General features: G+C 43.1%; 1 protein-coding gene across 1 annotated transcript in view; it reads left to right on the forward strand.

The window, feature by feature from the left end:
• Positions 1 to 4,690: 4,690 nt before the first annotated feature.
• The window catches only part of LOC112109879 (probable ATP-dependent DNA helicase HFM1), an 84,624-nt gene continuing 63,965 nt past the window's right edge, over positions 4,691 to 25,349 (forward strand). The window contains exons 1-9 of the mRNA XM_024204599.2: positions 4,691 to 4,730; positions 5,714 to 5,773; positions 8,616 to 8,648; positions 10,167 to 10,237; positions 19,692 to 19,824; positions 22,386 to 22,537; positions 24,109 to 24,186; positions 24,337 to 24,498; positions 25,130 to 25,330. Coding sequence (XP_024060367.2) covers positions 4,691 to 4,730; positions 5,714 to 5,773; positions 8,616 to 8,648; positions 10,167 to 10,237; positions 19,692 to 19,824; positions 22,386 to 22,537; positions 24,109 to 24,186; positions 24,337 to 24,498; positions 25,130 to 25,330 — 930 coding nt within the window. The remainder of the gene's footprint in view (positions 4,731 to 5,713; positions 5,774 to 8,615; positions 8,649 to 10,166; positions 10,238 to 19,691; positions 19,825 to 22,385; positions 22,538 to 24,108; positions 24,187 to 24,336; positions 24,499 to 25,129; positions 25,331 to 25,349) is intronic.

A 25,349-nucleotide genomic window follows, 5' to 3' on the forward strand; every position in this document is an offset into this window, starting at 1 on the left:
CTGTTACTGGAATTCCAGCCACTCAGGAGTTACAGAAGGAATTGGAAAAAAGTAACTGTCTAGGTAAAATGTTTGACATTCATTTTTAATATGAAATACACTGGTGCTCATGTGAAGTATAGTCATGTAATTTAGAAAAATAATAGCTCGGATTCTGGGGGATAAGTGTGCTCTTTGTGTTGTTCTGGTGGTGCAAAGGGAGTGAAAACCAGGCATGTCCTCTCTGCTGGGAATTCAGAGGGTTTACTTTAGGGGTTTCATGGTGGTCATGCGCAGGAGCTGGTGTAGAGGTGCGGAAGGTGGTGTTTTGGATGAGAGCAGGGCATGACCAGACTCCATTTACTTTGGATTGTGGAAAGGTGCCATGGAAAGGAGCTGTAAGAGAATGATGGCCCACACATCAGCCCAGTGTTCAAGAAATGCAAAGGTGATGTGGTATAAAGTCACCTGTGCCCTTCCACTCACCATGCACCCCGTCTGGCTATGCCTTCCCAACTGCCCCACTAAGGAGGCACAGCTTAGAATTTTACCTAAAGATTTACAATGAGTAATTATTTTGAATGATGTCAAGTATCAGGGGGTAGACGTGTTAGTCTGTATCCACAAAAACAACAAGGAATCCGGTGGCACCTTAAAGACTAGGGGCATGGTTATACTTGTAGATGTAGAGTGCTTTGAGTTAAACCAGCCTTCTTAGAGCGCAGTAGGGAAAGCGCTGCAGTCTGTCCACACTGACAGCTTCAAGCGCACTGGCGTGGCCACATTTGAGGCACTTGCAGCGGCATTGGGAGCAGTGCATTATGGGCAGCTATCCCAGCATGCAAGTGATGCAACGTGCTTTTCAAATGAGGGGGTGGGGTGGAGCGTGACAGGGAGTGTGTTGTGTGTACGTGGGAGGAGAGAGAGTGGGTTTTTGGGGGGCTGAGCGTGTGTCAGCATGCTGTCTTGTAAGTTCAGACAGCAGCAGACTCCCTCCCCCCGCCCCCATCATCCCCCGCCTCTCTCTCTCACTCACAACATTCCACACTAATGGTTGCTTTGTCTTGGGGCAGATAAGCAGCCGGCTGTCAGAAACAGCGCTTTCAAAGGGCATATCCGCATTCCTGCTGCGATTCAAAACAAAGACAAGAGTGGCCACTTGACTTAAGGGGATTATGGGATGTTGCTGGAGGCCGATCAGAGCGCAGTAATGCAACACCCTGTTCACACTGGTGCTGCGGCGCTCCAGCGGGGGTGCAGCAAACGTTATTCCACTCGCCGAGGTGGAGTACCAGCGGCGCTGCAGCCACGGAGTCAGAGCGCTCTATGTGCCTTGCCAGTGTGTTTGGGTAGTGAGCTAGTGCGCCCGCGGCTCCTTTATTGCGCTGTAACTCGCAAGTGTAGCCAAGCCCTAACAGATTTATTTGGGCATAAGCTTTCGTGGGTAAAAAATTGTGAACCTATCCTGGAAAATGATCCCTCACTCTCATAGACCTTGGGAAGCAGGCCAGTCCTCGCTTACAGACAGCCCCCCAACCTGAAGCAAATACTCACCAGCAACTACACACCACAGAAACACTAACCCAGGAACCAATCCCTGTAACAAACCTCGTTGCCTACTCTGTCCCCATATCTACTCTAGTGACACCATCAGAGGACCCAACCACATCAGCCACACCATCAGCAGCTCATTCACCTGCATTCTACTAACGTGATATATGCCAGCAATGCCCCTCTGGCATGTACATTGGCCAAACCTGACAGTCTCTACGTAAAAGAATAAATGGACACAAATCGGACATCAGGAATAGTAACATACAAAAGCCAATAGGAGAACACTTCAATCTTCCTGGACATTCTATTTCAGATTTAAAAGTAGCGATAGTTGAACAAAAAAACTTCAGAAACAGACTTCAAAGAGAAACTGCAGAACTAAAATTCATTTGGAAATTTAACACCATTAATTTGGGCTTGAATAGGGACTGGGAGGGGCTGGCTCACTACAGAAGCAGCTTTTCCTCTCCTGGAGTTGACACCTCAACTACATCCACCCTGATATTATTGGCCCTGTCAACACTGGTTCTCCACTTGTGAGGTCCCTTCTCCTCATGCGTCAGTATAATAATTCCTTCATCTGTAATTCTCACTCCATGCATCTGAAGAAGTGGGCTTTTTACCCACAAAAGCTTATGCCCAAATAAATCTGTTAGTCTTTAAGGTCCTTGTTATTTTGAATGAGTGTTCAGGGTCTTCACCGGGAGAAAATTTTCTCCTGGGATTCTGGTGCTATACTATCACAAAATAAACTTGTGCAACTCTCAGCTGCTGTGACATAGGTTTTGTTTTGTTTTTGTTTTTTGAATTGTGGTGTTAAGGCCCGTTTCTTCATATGCTTCTGTACATGAGTAATTCTATTAAACTCAGTGGCACTACTCATTGAATAAAGTTATGTACATTTTCAAATGTTTGTGGTTAACAAGCTTAACTGGCCATTGTATTTTTCACTTACAAACATATGACATTGAAATTAATATAGGATGGCGACAATACAGTAACTCCTCACTTAACGTTGTAGTTATGTTCCTGAAAAATGCAACTTTAAGTGAAACGATGTTAAACTAATCCAATTTTCCCATAAGATTTAATGTAAATGCGGGGGGTTAGGTTCCAAGGAAATGTTTGGGGGGCAGACAAAAGGCATTATATACTGTACTGTGATGGGGAGGTGCCCCTGGCTTACCCCTGGGGCTCAGGGCTGGGGTTGCAGGTTATGGGAGGGAGTTAGGGTGCGGGAGGGCGCTCAGGGTGGGTGTGCGGGAAGAGGCTCAGGGCTGGGGCAGGCAGGAGGTGCAGAGCACTTACCTGGGGCAGCTCCTGTTTGGTGCAGGGGGTGTGCAGGTGGCTCTGTGCAGCGTGGCACCGCCCCCATGGCTGCAATTCTGGGAGCCGCGATCCTGGGAGCTGCTCCCCTGCCCCTCCCCCCGCAGCCAGCGGCGGGAGAGAAGCTGCGCTTTCCCCTTCAAAGCGCCGCTTGTCTCCGGCCGGCTTTGAAGGGGAAAGCGCCGCTTCTTTCTGGCTGCGTGGCTGCCCCTGCTCCTCCTGAGTCCTCAGGCCCGTGCTTGCAGGGCCGCATTCTGAAAGGGGCTTTAGAGCTGCAGGCCAGGGCCCCGGGGCCCCCTTAGCCTAGGGCCCTGCAGCCCCTAAAGCCCCTGCGTTCCGGGTGGCCCTGCCTGCCGGGGGGGGGCAGCTTCCTCGCTCCCTCCCTCCCAGAAAGTCCTAAGCGCCGCTAAACAGCTGTTTGGCGGTGGGGGAACCACTGGGAGGGAGGAAGGGAGCGGGAGGAGGCGGAGAAGAGGAACTTGTGCAATGCTCCCTTATAAAGTCAGCCAAACGACATAAGGGAGCTTTGCACAACTTTAAACCAGTATGTTCCCTAATGGAGCAGCAACGTAACTTCGAAACAACATTAAGCGGGAGGACGTTAAGTGAGGAGTTACTGTACTGGGCCAAATTCTGCAATTCTCACTCATTAATTATACATATACCCCAAACTCTCAGTGACTTCATTGGGAACTTTTAGTGTGCAAGGAATGCAAGACAGGGTCCATATTCTTTAAACTTACTAACAATTTAAGGATTACTCCAGTGTACCAAAACTCTTAGTTTACTTCTGGCTGTTATGCAAGCATTGGAATAGAAGAAACAACCAACAAAGAAGTCCTTTAAAAGCAATACTGGCAAAGATCATAGGCTGAATTGGCCCCTGTGCAGGAAAAACCCATTTGGGGGATATGAAACTCCACAAGATCCCAATCCTGGCGTTTCCTCCAAATTGTTTTGCAAGAGGGAACGAGTTGACAGAAGTGGATCTGTACTTCTGAATCATTGGGGTGATCAGAATCTGTACATACTTGGGATATCTAGTAAAAGCCAAGACTGTCTGTGTAGAAGCCCTGTGCATTCACACTTGTTCCCACCTGTGACTCACGCCAATCATATTACTAAATTACAGTTTGCATATCTCCTGCAGTAGCCTGGCATCTTTCATATGTGTGTTCAGTTTTTTGCAGTGAGAAGGTAATGTCTGATTCCTCTAGATCTGGAAGATTCTTATGTATGGGGCTTGAAAGGTCTTTGTGACCAGGAGAAATCTGTCTTCCACCCACCATGTAGTTTTGAGTTTTCTACTCCATTTTGTTCCCCTCTGTTTTATGTAGCAGAGCATAGCAAGTAGCCCAATTTTTGTAAGTTTTTGATTGACAGCATGATGATGAGATACATCTCATTGAAAGACAGTATATATAATAGAGTACTTAAAAGAAAATAGCACTGTCCATACAGACAATATATGTGAACTTGATCCTATTTTATGCAGAGATTTAATGCACTGACTGAATATTATATAGGGAATAATGTGTTGGCTTTTATAGATGAGACAGAGAGGCAGAAGTTTGTACCACATTTTAAGAGGGCTGTTGAACCAAATGGTAAATCATCAGTATCTGTCCATTTTGACATGACCTCTAACAAGCAAGAAGTCCTTAGGTTAAGTTTAGGAAAGGGAGATAAGTCATTTGCAACATGAAAGTCTGGAAGTGGTTTTCTCTTTTCCCTATTCTGACCACAATAAAGATAAAAAATGAAATCAGGGCTTGTCAACAACCTGGTAGAAATATTTCAAAAAATAAAATATTAATTAACTTTCAAGAAGATGGTGATGATGAAAGTACCAGCTCAACATTCAAAAAAAGGTATGTGTTTCTAGTCAATTATCATAATTCATCAACTATCAGAATCATATTATTATTTTAGATACATTTGTCAAAGACTGAGTTTTTGATCCTTGAAATGAAAGTACTTAATAGAGCTCCAGGCACTATCGCTATTATTCTTTTGCATGTAATTAAAAACAGATATTTCCTCCTGGCAATATTTTAGTACCTTAATTAAAATTGCCCTGAGCTCAACCCTTCTACAAGAAAGTTAAGCATGGAGTTGATTTGGTTGTTTTAAGGAAATTACTGACTAATACAAACATCCCTAGATGAATGTAGCACTAACTTGTTTATTGCTGTATGAAATTGAAAGCGAATTGAAAGACTAGAAAAACAGCCCTCCATGCAGCTTCATTGGTGCCTAAGAGGAGAGGTCATACATATAAACAATTCTTCTTTCATGTCCAGCTATTCCCAGTCCTCAGGTCTTTAAATTTCACTCTTTCATCTGTGCAGTAAGTGGTAATCTAGCATTAGGATCCAGTATTTGTTTTGCATGGCAGGATAGATGGGATTGGTAGCCTGTCCATTGTGATTGAGTTCTTAGAAATCTGTCTAGAAAAGAGGACTACTTTCTAGGTAGACAAATTTCAGTTGAATCAAGCAAACTTAGGCATGCTCATGAGAAGAAAAGATTTTGTTTCCTAGTATTTGTATCTGTACAAACAAAACAATACATTGTATTATCAAAAAAGTATATTCAAAAATATTAGGAAAACTGTAATAAAATATATGAAATCTCCAATTGAGACTTTTGAAGCTTATTTAAAACAACTGATTGTACATATGCAAATATAGTTTACAAAGACAGTTCCACTGTGATGAAGGAAGTTGACATTTATTGTAATACAATTAAAAAATATACAAGATGAAAAAAGAGTTATGGAAAAATAATCATAGTATGTAGATACCTCAATATTCAGATTTTAGTGTAAATGATGTTTTTTCCGCTTCTGAAGATGGAAAAGAAGTTAAAGTACAGTCATTTCCTGATGCTTCAAAGACTTTTGGCATGGAAGGTAATTATAATTATTCTTTGTAATATTTTGGAAAAAAATATTTACTACACTCTTGATGTGATATCTGTATTAATAATGTATATTCATGCTCTCAGATGAAGAGGAATTCAGGATATGTACAATAAATGTTAAAAATATTTGGGTAAGATGATGTAATGAGCAGATGGTGAAGGTTAGGTGTAGACCACCAATTCAGGAAGAAGGGATTAACTAGATACTCCTAAACCACAAAAGACACAAGGGCTTATAATAATGAGGGACTCTTATTTGTACAGTGACAATAGCATACTAGGTGCTTGACAGACAAATATATGAAGACAAGGGAGTGGGACTTTAAAAAGCTCCTTAGTGTAGTCCGTGAAACTTTTGCTCTTAAGTCACTTAAGCACTTTTGAAAATCACCTGATGTCTTTGACCCAAAGAGTTTGCAATCTAAAAGCCTGGTTCTTTGAGGTGGTAAATGGTTTCATCTTCCATTGAAATCAACAGGAATTGAATGGTTTCAGAGTAGCAGCCGTGTTAGTCTGTATCCGCAAAAAGAACAGGAGAACTTGTGGCACCTTACAGACTAACAAATTTATTTGAGCATAAGCTTTTGTGGGCTATAGCCCACATCTATGCATCTGAAGAAGTGGGCTGTAGCCCACGAAAGCTTATGTTCAAATAAATTTGTTAGTCTCTAAGGTGCCACAAGTACTCCTAATCTTTTTTTGAGGAATTGAATGGTGGCTGCTGAATAACTTGTGGACATGACTCAGTACCTCAGTGGATCAGGCTTTACAAAGAAAAAGAACAGTGAAAAGGGAGCAGGAGAAAGTAGTGTGACAAAGCATCTTGATAAAATAATAAAATGTTAGCCTTGTAGATTTTATGATTTGTATTGACTTTAAAATCAATAAACTAATATCTTTTTTAAATACTTTCAGTTTTAGATTGAGTTTTTCAGGGAAAGGACTGTCTTTCTCTGTGTGTGGACAGTGCCTGGCACACTGGTTGTTACTGGAATACAAATCATAGTTAAAAATTATATTGATAGTAGGGCTGTCAAGTGATTAAAAAAATTAATTGCGATTAATTGCGTAATTAAACAGTAATGGAGTACCATTTATTTAAATATTTTTTGAGGTTTTCTACATTTTCAAATATATTGATTTCAATTACAACACAGAATACAACGTGTACAATGCTCACTTTATATTTATTTTTATTACAAATATTTACACTGTAAAAAACAAAAGAAATAGTATTTTTCAATTCACCTAATACAAATACTGTAGTGCCGTCTCTTTATCATGAAAGTTGAACTTACAAATGTAGAATTATGTACAAAAAATAACTGCATTCAAAAATAAAACAATGTAAAACTTTAGAGCCTACAGGTCCACCTGAAAGTGAGAACAGGCATTCGCATGGCACTGTTGTAACCGGCGTCTCAAGATATTTATGTGCCAGATGCGCTAAAGATTCATATGTCGCTTCATGCTTCATCCACCATTCCAGAGGACATGCGTCCATGCTGATGACAGGTTCTGCTTGATAACAGTCCTAAGCAATGTGGTCTGATGCACGTTCATTTTCATTATCTGAGTCAAATGCCACCAGCAGAAGGTTGATTTTCTTTTCTGGTGATCTGGGTTCTGTAGTTTCTGCATCGGGGTGTTGCTCTTTTAAGACTTCTGAAAACATGCTCCACATCTCATCCATCTCAGATTTTGGAAGGCACTTCAGATTCTTAAACCTTGTGTCGAGTGCAGAAGCTATCTTTAGAAATCTCACATTGGTACCTTCTTTGGGTTCTGTCAGATCTGCAGCGAAAGTGTTCTTAAAATGAACAACGTGGTGAGTCATCATCTGAGACTACTATAACACGAAATATATGGCAAAATGCGGGTAAAACACAGCTGGAGACATATAGTTCTCCCCCAAGGAGTTCAGTCACAAATTTAATTAACGCATTATTTTTTTAACGGGCGTCATCAGCATGGAAGCATGTCCTCTGGAATGGTGGCCGAAGCATGAAGGGGCATACAAATGTTTAGCATATTCGGCAAGTAAATACCTTGCAATGCCAGCTACAAAAGACCCATGCAAATGCCTGTTCTCACTTTCTAGTGACATTGTAAATAAGAAGTGGACAGCATTTTTTCCCGTAAATGTAAACAAAGTTGTTTGTTTAACGATTGGCTGAACAAGAAGCAGAACTGAGTGGACTTGTAGGCTCTAAAGCAGGGGTTCTCAAACTGGGGGGTCCTGACCCCTCAGGGGGACGTGAAATGTAGGATAGTTGAAAGTTTTGGAAGGGCATAATACTCAAGACATAGTAAAACGTTAAATCCTTATGTAAAGGAAACCTAGGAAAATAAATAAATGACCTATTGTGGTTGCATCAGGGACATTTTTAAAGGCCTGTAAATTAAAAGGAAATCTTATAAAAATGCACAAAAGAAATAACAGAGTGCAATATAATGTGATAGGAATGACAAATTCAAAAAGCAAAGACAAAATGAGCTATAATCAATAAAGGATGTTAAGGGGAATGCAGTAACAGTAACAAGTGACTAACCTGTCTCCCTACTGCTAAACCCTCCATGACAAGTATGTGACCTTCCTGTTACTCCCAAGCTGTGGAAACCTGTACAGATCTCTCCTAGTGACAAGCCCATGACCTCCCCCCCCCCAGCTGTCAAATCCTCCCATATCACCCTATGCCCAATTACAAGCCTGTAACTCTCCAAAGGATGCATATATAAGATTTAGGAAAATAATGTTTAAAGGTTATTGGTAGAAAACAGTGTCAGTTTTTATAAATCTGTTTTTGTTTCTTTAGGAACTGTAAAAAAAGATTTGGGGTTTTTGAGGGCTGTTACAGAAATCCGTATCCTTTTACTTACTGTAACTGGCTTACATCTAAAACATAAAACATGTATTTTACAGTATTACTTCTGATTCCCAACAAAATCTGAGAATCAAAGGGTAAAATATTCTTTATGCTTGGTACCTCTAAAACATAGTGAAAATAGGACAATGGAATAATAATTAATCATTCATTGCCTAAGCAATTTATTCTTAGATCATGTACTCATACTTGTTTATAAAAATGATACATTTAAAATATCAATATAAAATACAGGTACTTACCAAATTCAAATATAAAACTTCAAATAAAGCTGAAGTGAATTAGCATATGGATGTGTTTCACATTTGTCATCTTTGGTTCTTTAATATTTGTTTTCTAATCCTCTGACACACTCCTAGGCTAAACATTTTCAAAAATGGTGCCTAAAATTAGGCTTCTCAAATCCATATTTAGGCAACTAAGTGTCCAGACTTCAAAAGCACTGAGGTGTCAGTGGATCTAATGATGTAAGTGAAAGCTGCTGGATGTTGAGCTCTTTTACAAGCAGGTTGTTACATAACCTTAGGTACCCATTTTTTAAAATCTTGGCCCTCATTTTCCTAAACACTCAATCAGCATTACTTACTCTTCTTTACTCTGTCTTTGATTACTCTTACATATTGATTGATGTTTCCTTTTCTTCTTTGGTATTTTCCTTCAGCTAGTTCTCAGAATAAAAACAATATTGAAAAAACTAAACCTGTTATTTTTGTTGTTTGAAAATATACAACAACAATACCAGTGCTGAATATACTAATCGGAGTTGAGCAAAAATATTTAAAATTGCTGTTAGTTTTAAGAAACTATATTTGAACCCCACTACATCTGTTTATTTTTTAATTGGACAGTACCTATGCGTCCTTGCACTTTTGCCCCCCTTGGCTTTTCTGGGCAACCTCCCCTCTTTTGTGTGTGTGTACATATGTGTTTTGTGGAGAAAAGTAAAGAAGCATAAAGCTACATATACAGAATGAAGAAAACAGCATGACATTCATTTATGTTTATGTATGTTTAAAAAATAAATGTGAAGTAAAAGTTTTGAAACCTTGTTTTTAAAAAATGTTAATCAATTTAATGCTTTTGAATCTGAAGTGTGCTCTTGCTTTCTCTCTTCACAGAGCAGGCATGCACAGGCAATGAATGCTCTGCTTCACCCTGCCATACATGTTTTGTGGAGTAAAAGAGTTTCCGTCTCTCTTCAGAGGGACGACCTCTAAGGATTATTTCATTTTTCTTTTAGATCTTAGTCTCTCCTAAGACTGCCAATACATTCCTAAAAGTTACTAATGTGGGGGTTTTGTAAATTGGACTCCTGTCCACAAGGAATTGAACTGAAACCATCAAATCATTTGAGTTACATTTTGGGAACCACCTGACATGTTTGCATAAGTGGAAATTCTTTATTTAGGTTTTAATAAAGCAGCTATTATTTTCAGTTAAAAGAAAAGAAAGATATGTTTTATATTCTTAACTGAATGGTTTGAATATGATCTTAAGCTGCTCAGTTTAGAAATATTTTCAAGGAATTCCCATATTTTAACTACATACAGTCCACGGCTTTGGATGATGTAAGTAAAGAATATTTCTTAATTATGTTTGCAGTTTGTATTTAATATATTAAATATGTTAAATAAATTGAAGTGCCATTTTGTTATTTACAAGTGTTATTGATAAATCATTAGTGAGGTACAGAGTAGTGCAGCAGTACACGTTTCAGGAGCAGGTAAGCAGAACAGTAATGCAGCTCATCTAGAAAAAGGTCCAGGATTAAATTTCTTTATCCATTTTGAATATAATATTATTGTAAATTGTGATTTGCATAGCCGTTTCACATGTGGACTCATAAGAATGTTTTTTTCCAGAACAAGTGTAATCAAATTTTGAAATTAAAATTTGTGAAGGCAATAACACAGTTATGTCGCAGGGAAGACAGTCTTTTAGGAAAGACTTTCTTATCCTACATCTAGGGTTCTTCATCATTTAGGGAGTCTTGAGGATTTTCCAATTTTTCCCTGCTTTTATTCTCCAAACCTCAAGGCCCTACATTGAAGCAACCGTCCTTCCAGCAGAGGAAGACAGGTGTTGCAATCTTGTGGTTAAAATGAGCAGAGGGGTTTGTATTGGAGATTTAAGTCCAATTCAGTGAGCATTTTAAGCATATGCTATAAAATGGATTGGGGCCTTTGGGGATGGCCATGCAAGCCTCATATCCATTAGTTAACATTTTCTGCAGAGAAGCTGATATGATTGTTTTGCTGTGTTTTGAGTGGATCAGGGCTGGGGAAAGGCTGAGGAGCTGGGGGAGCTCCAGCCTGGAAAGCCCCAGACTGCAGCTTAGCAGAAGACCAAGGGATACTAGGGGTTGCAGAGGGCAGCCCAGGGGTAGGCCAAGGCAGCAGGTCCAAACCCTCCTTGCCAGTGATGGGTAGGCTGATACTGCAGTCTGCCCCAGGGCGTGGGGCTAGACGAAGACTGGCAGTAGCCTTATACTGAGGCGAGGTGGGAATAGTGGGTGGGGGTTCCCCGGGGAGGGGAGACCCTAAGACTGCGGGGTTACTGCCAGGGGGCAGCACCCCAGGTAAAAGGGCACCGGGGTCCAGGGAGGGACACGGGGGGCCAGAGGACAGGCGGATCAGCGGCCTGCAGAGGGCGCTCCGGAGCTGGAACGAGCTAATTCCCGGAAGTCACCAGCAGGAGGTGCCGCAGAGGTGAGTCCGTACTCGTACAGGCCTTAACATGTGAACCTTTAAAATCATGTGGATTGGTATTCTTTTTACATTTGCAATCTCTTTCCCCATTTTTTTTTCCTTCTCTTTTTGAAGTGCATGTCTGTTTTATCCATACTAGTTAGATGCCCCATTGCTCAGTAAGAGACCCAGTATTAATTAACAAGGGTTTATCTAATGAGTACCTACAAGATATATTGCACAATTTTTTTCTTATAACTTTCATGAAAATCAACTTTGCTTGTGGCCATACTCTGCCATTATTCTGCATACAGTACTCCCATTGGATTGAAGTCAGTGGTTTTTATGCAACCTTCCACTAGTTCTTAGAGTGCTGTCCCTGTGGGTGCTCCACTTAAGGTGTCGGTGCATCCCAGTGCCGTTGATTGGAGATTTTTGGTAGCAGTGTTCGGTCAGGATGCGCGTGCACAGAAGCTGTCTTGCGGTGCCGTCGGAGTCTTGTCTAGCATGTGCACGGCCCGACCCCTTCAGTTCCTTCTCAACCGTCCTCAGCTGAAGACTGAACTAGGGGCAGTGTGTCAACTTCTTCCCCTGTAGATAGAATAAAGAGAAAAACTAGTTAGATACCTTAGATAAGTTAGTTTATAGTTAAAAAAAAAATTATTTTCCTGTTTCCTTGCTCCTTTTTGGAGCACTCTCTGAAGCATGCCTGGTTCCCCCAGGCTTTAAAAGATGCAGTTCCTGCCGCAAAGTGATGCCGAGATCAGACAGACACTCGCGGTGTGTGAGATGTCTTGGTGAATCACACATACCCCCATAGTGCGTTCGCTGCAACAACCTGAAGGTGAGAGCCTGGTGCAACTGGGACCTTCGCCTCAAGATGATCTTAATGGAGAAATCATTACTACCAAGCCCAGAAATGGGCCACCAAAAGCCCCTCTCTAAAGGCTCTCTGACCAGATCAGAACTGATGAAGAGCACGGCTCGATCCTCTAAAGAAAAGAGGAAGCGACTGTCAACCTCTCTGCAGAGGGAACCACATAAAAAGAAACTGTCCTCTGTGAGATCTTTACCTTCAGTGCCAATCACCTCTCAAGTCAGCACTTTCGACTCGCCTGGTACCTTTGGCACAGGCCGTACGGCCGAGCCCAAAGCAAAAGAAATGGAGGCAAGGCATAGACATAGCCAAGCCTCCTCCATGGCACCAACTATGTCAGCATGGGAATCGGCACCGGCACCGATCATGCCACCACCTATGGCACTGACAACGAACTCGGCACCACTGACTTCGTTGGCACCACCATTTCCGGCACCACCGACTGATATAACCACAATGGGACTGCCGGTACCGACAAAGGTGAGCCACAAAGCAGTTGCACATTATTTAGCTCCTACAAAAACAACATCATCGGGACCTTTGGCACCACCACCATCGCTAAGTTCCCTGTAATCCACGTGGCCATGCAGCAGCCTATTAAGCACCACATAGGCACTCAGGGAGCCCGCCCGCTTGGAATCTGCTGTGGCCAGGGGAGGGGTGCCCCTCCCCCTGCCCCAACCCAGCCCCGGACTTGCTGCGGCCAGGGGGCGGGAGCCCCTCCCACGGCCCGCACCCAGCCCAGTCCCAGACCTGCCATGGCCAGGGGAAGGGTGCCCCTACCTTGGCCTGAATCCAACCTGGACCTGCCGCAGTTGGGGGAGGGGCACCTATCCCGCAGCCCAGCCCCAGAACTGCCGCGACGGGGAGACGCACCTCTCCCCCCCCACCCCCCAGAGCCCAGGTGCTTCTGCGGGGAGAGAGTGCTGGGGGGAGTCCTCTCTCCCTGCCGTAGCCCATGGGCAGCCTGCCCCCCCCCCCCCTCACCCCCGGCCCCACCCCAGAGCCCACACCCCCAGCCGGACCCCTCACAGCCCTGCACCCCAACCCTCTTCCCCAGCTTTGAGCCCCCTCTCACACTCTGAACCCCTCGGCCCCACCCCCACCACATGAATTTTGTTATGTGCACCAATTCATTCCGCACATGTGTGGGGAAAATTAGAGGGAACACTGCTCCATCAGCCCCACAGCAATTCCTCACACAGAGGGATATTTCGATATCTTTGGTACCCCTATCACCACTTCTTCTCGGCACCACTTCATGGGATCTCTCCCATGAAGCATCACTGTACAGCCCATGTCTCCCATGGCACCGTCGGTACCAAGTGACAGGGCGGATGAGGATCAGGACAGCACTGCACTCCTACTCACCACAGACCAATTGGAGGAACACTGTAGCCATCATAGCCCACTCACCCATGGTATGGACAACCCTGGATGTGTCCCCTCATGGCATTCCCCATGCAGTGGCCATGAGGGGACACGTCCAGGGTTGTGGGACCCATGGGCAGAATATAGAGCCCACTATACCAGAACCTTATTGCCACCCAAGGTGAACTTGGGTCTCCTCCCCTATCCCCAGTGATTACATCCATTGCCCCAGAGGATATAGCAGAGGAGCTTGAGGAAGAAACAGGTCAAGAAAATGTACCACCAACTCACAACTCTTCTTCATCTCCTGATGAGGCCATTATGCCACCTCCACCTACAATGATGGATGATTTTAAACAGTTTCAAGAACTGTTTAAGAGAATTGTGCTGAGCCAGGACATACCCATTGGAAGAAGTCCAAGAAAATCAGCATAAATTGCTTGACATTTTGCAAACCTTGTCTTCAAAAATTGCACTCCCAGTAAACGAGGCCATTCTGGAACCTGCCGAAACAGTGTGGCAGACGCCAGCCACTATCTTGCCTGCATGCAAAAGGGCCAATAGAAAATATGTGCTAGCCAAAGGAATGGACTTTCTCTTTTCCCACTTGCCACCAAACTCATTGGTAGTTGACACAGCAAACCATTGATCCAAACAGCCTCACTCTAAATCCACACCTCTCAATAAGGACCTCCTAGGAAGGAAGGTCTACACATTGTCCACTTTTCAATTTAGGGTCGCTAACTACAGCGCCCTTCTGGCAAAGTATGACCACGACAACTATGGGAAGCTATTCGAGCTCACAAATGACCTTCCCGAGGACAAACACAATTCAAGACCTTACTAACTGAAGGACAGTTGGTGGCCATCACTGCCTTACAGGCTTCCCTGGACGTTGCTGATATGGCAGTGCATACCACAGCCACAGCAATTGTAATGTGCAGAGTCCCTTGGCTCCTGTCTTCTGGCATCCCAAAAGAACTGCAACTCAAGGTGGAAGACCTCTGCTTTGACAAAGAAAAACTATTCTCATCTAAGATCGATGAGGTGCTACACTTCGTGAAAGACTCATGTGCGACACTCTGCAGGCTGGGCATTTATACACCATTTGCTAAAAGAAAGCGTTACCAACCTTATCACCGTTTTAGGGACACACCATTTAATCGACAGAATCCCAGACCTTATGAAACCAACAGATAGAGAAACAGACCACAAAGACGTCAACTATCACAACCCCAACCAGTGGTGTCACAACCGCCGCCTAATAAACAGCAATTTTGAATGGTTGGTTGAGGGTCTGAATGACCTCAAGACAGCGCCACTTTGCCCATTTGGACATCGGCTGAGACCTTTTTACCAAGCATGGAAGTCCACCACGAAGGACCGTTGGGTCCTAGAGATCATAAGATTGGGCTCTGCCATCCCCTTTATTTCTTGCCTACCTACTCTATCCCCTTCCCCATCCCTCTTCAGTGACCCTTCTCATGGGCACCTCTTAAGGCTGGAAGTAAATCATCTACTGCAACTAGGTGCTGTGCAACCAGTACCTACGTGTAACCCTTCTGCCCATCTAAGTTGGCAGCAACAAGAGCCGGGTTCTGTATCTAGGGGTTCCGTTTCAATAACGCAATGCAAAACCGGCTCGAGCCCCCCACCCAGTGACCTGGGACAATTACATACCACCCCCTGGGTACCTCTAAGAGGCAATACTTCCCCTCTCGCAAGCACGGAGTCTGAGTGTAGCAGAAAATGTTTAATAACATGAGGTAAACGACATCAGCATAAAATTGGAAAAACACCACCAACAGGATTCACAACACAAACCATGAGCAAAACCCACCCCAGCAAATTGGGCTGTGTCCTTTCCCTTTGGTTCTTGAATCCAGCAACCCAAAAATCACCCAGAGTCCCCAAAGTCCAACACCCCCAAAGTCTCTTGGGTCCAGCAACCACCCAAAGTCCCAAAAGTCCAACAACCCCCAAAGTCTCTGCCCCTGATCAGTGCAGCCCCAGAGTAAAAGGGGGGGGGCACGCAAGGTGTTAAGGGGCACCTTACGTGATCCGAGGCTGGCCAGCCGTCTGTTTCTCCGTGGGGGTTCCGCCGCAGCCTTCACCACGAGCCAGTCCACTTTCCTGCCATCCCATGCACTGCTCCGCTCTACAAGCTGCTCCGCTCCACCCCACTCCGCTCCGCTCACCGACCTGTGAGCCGTTCCAGCCGTCCCCGCAAACAGTTCCGTTCGCCGTTCCTTGGGCCACTCCAACCGCCCCCGCAAGGCTCCACAGCGCTCGCTGCTCCTCCAGTCGTCCCCACAAATTGCTCCGCCAGCTGCTGAGCAATATAGCTTCAGGCTCCCCCACTAGTTAACACAGCACTCAGTGATCTCAGCTCTTAATAACTTTAGCTCTTTTGTGATTTCAGCTCTTAGCGATTTCAGCTCATATAGTAGGGGAGCCCCAGTGCTGGTGCACCATTGGCCCGAAGTGAATTCAGCTCAGCAGCCTGTAACTAGACTCCTAATGGAATCAAAGTTAGCTCTGACATTCAACAGTGGAGAGAGGAGGTGGTGCAATTGGTGTTTCAAACCCTCAGAGGGGGGCCCATACCATCAGGTAAAAATACCTGTCCCTATCCTCTCTCAATTCACTGGGTTTTGTAACCCATGCCCCTTGTCAAGCAATTGCTACTTAGGTAATGGTGAAGGACTCACTCAGTCCTTTTGTCATACAACAGTTCCACTGGCCTTGATTCACAGAATCAGGGTAACAAAACTTTATTCTTCCTGCCCCAATAACAGAAAAACTGGGGATCCCACACCAGCCAAAGTAACCACTTTCAGTTGCTGTTGTTTCATGCCAGGCGAGTGGGTGTGCCTATGCAAACAAGATTAGCCCCTGGAGTTCTTTTCCACACTCGCCATAATTCACCACCAGATGTCAGGGTAGAGCTCATCCTGACTCTGCTTACATCCGCAATACAGAGGGAAAAGCTTCTATTCCCACTATTTTTTGACCCAAAAGAAAAACAGGATGGCGACCCATACTAGACCTACAAAAACTCTACAAGTTCATCCGCTCCCAGAAATTCAAGATGGTCACATTAGGCACAATAATTCCAGTGCTGGAACAGGGGAACTGGTTTTCAGCCCTCAATCTAGAAGACATGTATTTCCACACTACCATACACCCAGCACACAGACGATTCCTCCACTTTACAGTAGGACACGAGCACTAACAATATAGGGTGCTCACATTCAGCCTGTCCACTGCACCGCACTGCTCCAAACCACTTGTGGTCATCGCAGTGCACCTGCGTAAGCAAGGGATCATGTTTTTCCTGTTTCTAGACAACTGCCTCCTGTAAGGCCTCACTCAGATAGCGATGGCAGAAATCACCCAATGGACTTCTGCCCTCTTCCAAACACTAGGGCTGCAATTAAACATACAAAAATCGACATTGATGCGCACACAACAACTAGACTTCATTGGAGAACCCCTCGATTCAGTTCAAGCCAAAGCATCTCTCCTACAGAACAGATTTCTGGCGATAAAGAAATCTCATAGAGATAGTTTACACCGCTCCTTGAATCACAGCAAGAACCTGTCTACAGCTGCTAGGACATATGGCAGCCACCACATTTGTGGTAAAGCATGCCAGATTACATATGCACTGTCTCCAAGGCTGGCTGAGTTCACTATACAAACACAGCCTGAACAAGACCTTAACACCACCTCCCAGAGTCCTAGAATCCCTTCAGTGGTGAACAAAGCAGGAGAATCTCTGCTCAGGGATCCCCTTTTATCAAGAACCTCCCTCAATAATTATCACAACAGACACCTCACTGATAGATTAGGGTGCACACCTGGATCATCATGGAATCCAAGGCAGATGGTCAGCAATGGAGAGACATCTCCACATCAACTTACTAGAACTGAGAGCAGTACGGAACACCATCCTCCATTTCCTTCAGTTCATAAAGAACAAGACAGTACAGGTGATGAAAGACAATATCACATGCATGTTCTACATCAATCGACAAGGGGAAGTGCAATTCCATTTCCTTTGTACTGAGGCCATAAAACTATGCAACTGGTGCATTCATCACCACATTGACATCTCAGCCTCCTACCTTCCCAGATGTCAAAATAGCACAGGGGACACTAAGCAGACAGTTCTCCCAGGAACATGAATGGGAAATAAATCCCACAGTCCTACAACATATATTCCAATGATGGGGTTTTCCAACTATTAGCCTATTTGCAACATCACAGACTCACAGATGTTCACTATTCTGGTCAAGAGCAGGATTAGGCCCTCAATTCTTAGGGGATGCCTTCCTCACATGGAACATAGTGCTTCTATATACATTCCCACCAATTCCGTTAATCCCCAGAGTCCTACACAAGATTCAGAACGACAATGCCAAAATGATACTGATAGCCTCAGTGTGGCCCAGACAGTCCTGGTATCCTTACCTGATGCGCATGACAGTTTGCACTCCATGAACTCTCCTGTTGAGATCAGATCTCCTCTCAAATGGCAATGGTCAGATCCTCCATCCAAACTTGGAGAAACTCCATCTGAAAGCATGGCTCCTTCATGATTCCAGCAACACGAATTAAACTGTTCGGAGCAAGTCAAACATATGTTATTGAACAGCAGACATACATCCACACGCAATACTTACCTACAAAAATGGAAAAGATTCTCCATATGGAGTCAGAAAAACAATTCACTCCCAACACTACACCACTATCACTAGTGCTAAAATACCTCTTAGAGCTAAAGAACTCCATTCTTATGGGGAAATTGTATTCGCTTAACATTGTTTCACTTAAAGTCGCATTTTTCAGGAACATAACTACAACGTTAAGTGAGGAGTTACTGTACAATTTTAAAATGTTGACACCCTGTAAGATAAAGAAAAGGAGAATAAGAATGTTGGGGGGGAAGGAAAATGGGGAGGCATGGGAGAAAGGATGGAGTGGTGATACATGCAAAATCCCAGGCATGGGGGAGGGGTAAAATGAGGGAACCTGGAATGGGGGGTGCACAAAGAGCCACTGGGGTGAGAGAAATGGGGGCACACAGAATCCCTGGTGGGAGGAGAATGTGGGGGAATGAGTAATAGGGGGACTCAGGGTGCATACAGTGCTCGTAGTGAGAGATGTGGGGCATGCATCTCTGGTAGGGAAGAGAATCGGGAACACGCAGAGGCCACGGCAAGAAGGAGGGGGGATGGGGAGGTTCAGCGAGTCCCTAAAATAGAAGGGGATGTGAGGGTGGCATACAGGGAGCTTGTGGGGGAGGAAGTAGGGATACAAGAGTTCCTGGTGAATGTAATGAGCTTGTTCTACGGAAGCAACAAAGTGTGCAACTCCCTAATATAAAAATAGCAAGCGAGTTTTCCAACATTAATTTTCAGCAGCAAAAAGGTAACTATTTTCCTTGATTCAAGTAAACTTAATGAGTCTGCTGAGAAACTTTATTTTAATATTTTAAATGAATATGTGCCTAAATAGGGAACTATGTTTACTTATTTTGTTTTTATAATATTTTTCTCCATAAAAGTTGTTTAAAACTCAGAATTCTGTTAAAGTGATCTTTTTACCAGTATTGGCAGAAATTATAAAAAGATGACTACAGGAATGTCTTTGAAATTTTTGTAACAGCAAAATTAATACAACTTTATAATGAACCTCTCTTTGCTAATAGTTGCACATTGACAGTGGTCTATTTGTACAGCAGTAATTTGAATCTAGAGACTGGCATTTCTGTGTTTGTGACGACAGTACATCACTACATCATAGTTATAGGTTATCTCTTTAATAAATATTTCAATGGTAGCTAAGCATAGAAAAAGACATTCTTTATTCTTTTGCCATTTATTTAAGTTCTCATCTAATACAAAGTATCTAATCTTTAGAAAAAACATGTTGTGTCATACCAGCAGTCGTTCACTGGTACATATATCAATTTAATAATCCCTCCTGTGTAATTTTTTTCCTTCACAGTTCTGTCAGAATGAATGAATAGGTACATTTGAATAGCTTCATTATATTTACTGCTTTCTAATTCTTTCCTAGATTCTTTACACAGATAGGAATTTTGTGATTTGTGCTCCGACTGGTTCTGGAAAAACTGTAATGTTCGAACTAGCTATTACAAGGTTACTAATGGAAGTGCCGATGCCTTGGTTAAATATTAAAATTGTCTATAGTGAGTATTATGCTAATTTTAAACAATTATTAGCTAGTAGCAATGATAACAAAATGTAAAAGTTGAAATAATTTTCTATGTACACTTAATGGTTATCTTTAATAAGCTTGAACTTAAATACGTGATGACAACTAAGTGAGGCCTACTTCACAAAACGTATGTATTGTATCGGGGTTGTTGTTATAATCATGTATTTGTATTACCGTGACAACTATTATTATTATTATTATTATTAATCTTTGTATTGCATAAGTGAGATTGGGAACCATTTATTAGGCTCGGCCTGTACACATAGTAAAAGACTGTCCCTGCCCTGAAGAGCTTATAGCCTGAACAGAGAAAGGCTGTGAAGAAACAGAGGCACTGGGAATGCTTTGCTCAGTGCTGCAACCTGGAATAGAATCAAGGTCTTCTGAATCCTAGTCCATTGGTCTGTCCACTGGACCACGACATGGCCTTCCCATTAACCATTTCTTCTTATCTAATCTACAGGACAAAGCAGGCAAGGTTAAGAGTTATCTGCATTGATTTAATTATAACAAAAATAAAATATAATTAGTATATTTGAAGGTAATGACATCTCTTGATCTGTCATTCTGTTTTTATTTTTGGAGAAAGGAATTTTGTATCTTCATGTAGATCAAATGAGACTGGTGACTTTTTCCCCTACCCTTGATTTGTCCACATTGTAAAGCCACATGCAGTTTGGCACAATTCAACATATTTGGTAGTCTTATGTTAAATGGTCAACTTTGCATTTACAAAGGTTACTAGCTTAGTTGGTTGAGGTAATATCTTTTATTGGACCAATTTCTGTTGGTGAGAGAGATAAGCTTTCGAACTTACACAGAGCTCTTCTTCAGATTTAAGAGCTCTGTGTAAGCTTGAAAGCTGCCTCTGTCACCAACAGAAGATGGTCCAATAAAAGATATTATCTCACCCACCTTCTTTCTCTAATATCTTGGGACCAACAAAGCTGCAACAACATTGCAAACCACAAATTTAGTACTTTTTTAGACATGTGTATTACAGTTCCTTGCTGACAGCAGATGGAGACAGATCACTTGAAGTTTAGAGTTATGATATTGTTCTTTATCAAAGGACCTTTTCTTGTCCCAATCAGTGCAAAGTGGATTTAAACTGTGGAGAAGGGAGTTCTCTGCTGGTGGAGATAGTTCTACCGCCTTCTGCACCGGGGCATAAAGAGAGAGAGTGGACATGTCAGGGGCATAAGATCTGTGAGGGAGTTGTTCCCCTCTACTTTAACTGAGGATGCCTCTGGGTCTGGGTGGCTGAGGACTAGGGGGCCACTGGTGGCTCCTTATCTTCCCCCCCCCCCCCACCCATTTCCCACCTCCTAGACTTGGGAAGGATGGAGAAACTGCCCCTCAAAATTGTTACTGATAACCCAAGATTTTCCTGGATTTATTTGCTTGTGGCTTAACCAGAATTTGGTGGTAGTGATTTCCTAGCAATGCAGACGACTGACATGCTGACCACTGAATCAGGAAATTGATTTATCTGAACAGCTTTACTCCTGGTACTTGCTTCCCCCCTTCCCTCTCCCCTGCCTTGCCAGTTGATGTATACTGTTGTAGTTGCTTTTTTCCAACTGGACTCTGACTACCTAGCCTAGAATGCAGTTGCAACAGGACAAACTTTATTATTCCTGCTTCAATGTCATTGATGGATCACATCTTTCACTGGTTAAAGGTCCTGAGGCACGGCATTTTCTATATGAGCTACCCATCCCTAAAGGCTTGTATCTGTTGCTACTTGTATGTCAGTGTGGGGAATCAGGGACATTTCTTTTTTGATATTTTAGAAATGAGCCACCACCTAGGGAAGGTATGATTTGTGTTGACATCCTCAGGAAAAATGTCAGTGTTGCAGAAGACTCATTGTATGAATCTGTGCCTGATGATGACTTCAAGGCTTGCTTCCCTACACCCCCATGATTACAAATAGTTCTGTACTGAGTCTAGATGGGATCCTACTGGAAACTGACTCTAACTCTGCAGTTGTGGATCATGTTTTCTATTATGAAGACTCTTCCTATGTGTGTATTAAAGAGTGCCCCAGAAAAATCAAGCTGTAATTTGGAGTGAGGTTGTCCTTTGTATATTAATCTATTATGTGGCTGCTAGGAGTGCTTTTCCTGTGTTTTCTTGTGTTTGTGTGAGAGTCTGGCTCTGTCAGCTGGGTGTTTGTTCTTCTGTGGGAGTCAGAAAACAGCCGAGGATTATGAGAGGGCACTAGGCATTTTGGTATAAAGAGACGTGTTCCAGAGGGATGTTCAAGTCTTTTGTCTCTCTTTGTGGGCAGGAAAGAACTATAGCCCAGAGATCAGAACTGCTGTAGACAGAAGAGAGTAATGCCATCATTAACTCAATGGGTAAATTTTAATATACATGTTAATTAAGTTCTTCTGGTTTTAGCTTTGCTCAAGAATTTTTTCCCCAAAACTCAGGCATTTAGCAGCTTAAGCAATACATTTGATGTTTTGTTTTAAAATCCTTTACTTTTCTCAGCGTAATCCCTCAATTTTGTATTATTTTTAGTGGCTCCAATAAAAGCTCTGTGCAGTCAGCGTTTTGATGATTGGAAAGATAAATTTGGACCTATAGGGCTCAGCTGTAAAGAACTGACAGGAGATACAGTGATGGATGATTTATTTGAAATACAGCATGCTCACATTATTATGACCACACCAGTAGGTTTCATATATAACTTGCTATTTGTTTTATTGATCTTTTTCTAAACCAAAAATCTGAAGAAAAATGTATTATAGAAATAATTTGCTGCATGTAGTCTAGCTAATGTATGTATGCTTCCGGGGCTTCCCCTTGTTTTATAGAGATTGGAAACTTTCAGTATAATTGTAAGGTCATTTTACTTGCCTGTAAACTGCCATGCATACTTTTAGTGCTATATTTGTCCTGGGGGAATTCTGTGCCACTGCGCACATGCAAAATTTATGACCCCCACAGATTTCTTTGTTTCCCCGCAGAAAAATGACTTTCTGACAGGGAAGCAAAGGGAAGCCACAAAAGCGGTCATGCAACTCTCCCCAGCAGTATGTTTCGGGTGCCCAGGGCAGCAGGCAGAGAGGTAAATCACTATGAGGCAGGACTGGGGAAGACCTGGCTGGTGGCTCCTACCTGTGCCAGGCTCAGCTGCTAGTCCGGGCTGGGCTGGGGAAGATGGGACTTCCTCTTCCCTTGCATGGCATCTGGGGCCGGGTCAGACTCACCCCCAGATTTATCCCCTGGCTGCAGGAAGCTCTGCAAACTCCCCCTCCTACTTTGTGCAACCATCGTTCCTCAACTGCAGGGGGAGGAATCCCTGTACAGGTAGCTGCTCGCCCATCCGACCAACCCCCATGCATCCAGAACCCCTCAGACCCAGACCCTCCCACTGAGCCTCACCCACTGCACTCAGAACCCCCCTCCCCCGATTAGCCTCACTCCCCCTGCACCTGGACCACCACGACGAGCCACCTGCACCCAGATTCCCACCCCACTGAGCCCCAACCAGTTGCACCTGGATCCCCACCCCACTGAGTCCCACTCCCCCATTATCTGCCCCCCCACTGAGACCCATCCAGACCCCAACCATCTTCACCTCGACCCCCTGCAGAGTCCAGTTACCATTGCACCCAAAAAAACCCAACAAGCCCCGATGAATCCAGATCCCCTCCACACCCAGATTCCCCACTGAGCTTCCCGCACCCAGAACCCTCTCAACCCACACCTGGATCCCCCCACACTAAGCCCCTCCACACTTGAATCCTGCCTTGCTGAGCCTGCCTGCCCACAACTGGTGCACCTGGCATGGAGGGGCAGGGCCCTGGGGTGTTTCTGGGGCAGGCCTTGTCCTTGCATTGTGTCAAGGTTGCGTGCAGCCTCACCGCTGAGTCCATGTCTGGGTGGGGGGAGCTGCACAGTGATTTCCAATCTCTGTGCAGCCAGTGGCCTGTGCTCCCCAATGACATGCTAGAGTCTCCACATTTATTTGACAAATAAAATTTGCCGAATTTTAAAATATTATGCATAAAATTTTAATGTTTTGGTGCAGAATGCCCTCAGGAGTACAATATAAACAATAATTAATAATAAAATAATAATGTGTCAAATGCAAAATATATAGCATTAGCTCATCAGAACTTTACTTTTTTTTTTTAATCATAAAAATTTGGTCGTGTTTAAGGTCTGTCTCTGCTACTACTTCTGGAATCTGTTTTCATCATTTCTTCTGCCTCTTCTTCCCCCCCACCCACCCCAGGAAAAATGGGATAGCATGACTAGAAAATGGAGAGACAACTCTTTAGTCCAACTGGTACGACTGTTCCTCATTGACGAGGTAGTGATTTTTATAGTCTGTTTGTACATGAAGAAAAAGAAAACTTTTAGGAAGTATAACAATGTTATATATTTATTTTAACATATTTGTGGGTTAGAATGCAAAAAGTAAGCAATGTTATTTCACAGATTTCTTTAATTATTTTAATAGGTACATGTTGTGAAAGATGAAAGCCGTGGTGCAACACTTGAGGCTGTAGTCAGTCGGATGAAGACTATACAGTCTTCTCTTTCACGTGTCTCAGAGAATCCTGACATGCTTACTCCCATGAGATTTGTGGCTGTTTCTGCAACAATCCCAAATGCTGAGGATGTAAGAGTTATAGTTTAATTACTTTTTTAAAAATACTTATTTGTTTCTTTGACATCAGTTGTAAAAGCAGTGGTTCTTTAGACTATTCACTTCATTTGAGAATCCTGAGGAACTTCATTTGAGAAACTTAAATAAAGAAAAGTGAGTAAAGCTGTAAAATCAGCTTGACATGAATTTTAAAGTAAAGTTGTCATTTCTGGGCTGTCAGCTGAATGCTGCTGTCTTGATGAACGCAGATACAACTTTTGGCCCCAACAATATGGAAATATCAACCAAAAATTGATCAAGTACTGAAGTTTTATATTTTTAATTAAAATTTTAAGGGTGCTAACACAAGTCACAAAAGCCTGGGGACAGATTTTGACTTCAATAGTACCAGTGTAATTTGGAACAGAATTTGGTCTGCTCATTAGTGAAGAAACTATTTTCAAGTGAATTCATTAGTTTAGACACGACAAAAAGGACTTAACATGTAAACTCTCTTTGTCAATGTCATAGGGCATGTGGGGCAGTAAAAATAGTTGCTTCCCAGTTCTTTATTATGTATGTGCTGTAGTTTGAAGAGAGCATGTATAATAACAGATGCATTATTTTCAAGCATCATTTTAACTTGCTTCCTTGTTCTTTAAAGATTGCAGAATGGCTTTCAGATGGTATGAGACCTGCTGTATGTCTGAAAATAGATGAAAGTCATCGACCTGTGAAGCTTCGCAAAATAGTTCTTGGATTTCCCTGCAGTAGCAACCAAACAGAATTCAAATTTGACTTAACACTTAACTACAAAATAGCTAGTGTTATTCAAACATACTCTGAACAAAAACCAACCCTTGTGGTATAATACATTTTTCTAT

The sequence above is a fragment of the Terrapene carolina genome, unplaced genomic scaffold (assembly GCF_002925995.2).
Source record: "Terrapene carolina triunguis isolate 2854851 unplaced genomic scaffold, T_m_triunguis-2.0 Scaffold211, whole genome shotgun sequence".
Taxonomy (NCBI): Eukaryota; Metazoa; Chordata; order Testudines; family Emydidae; genus Terrapene; species Terrapene triunguis.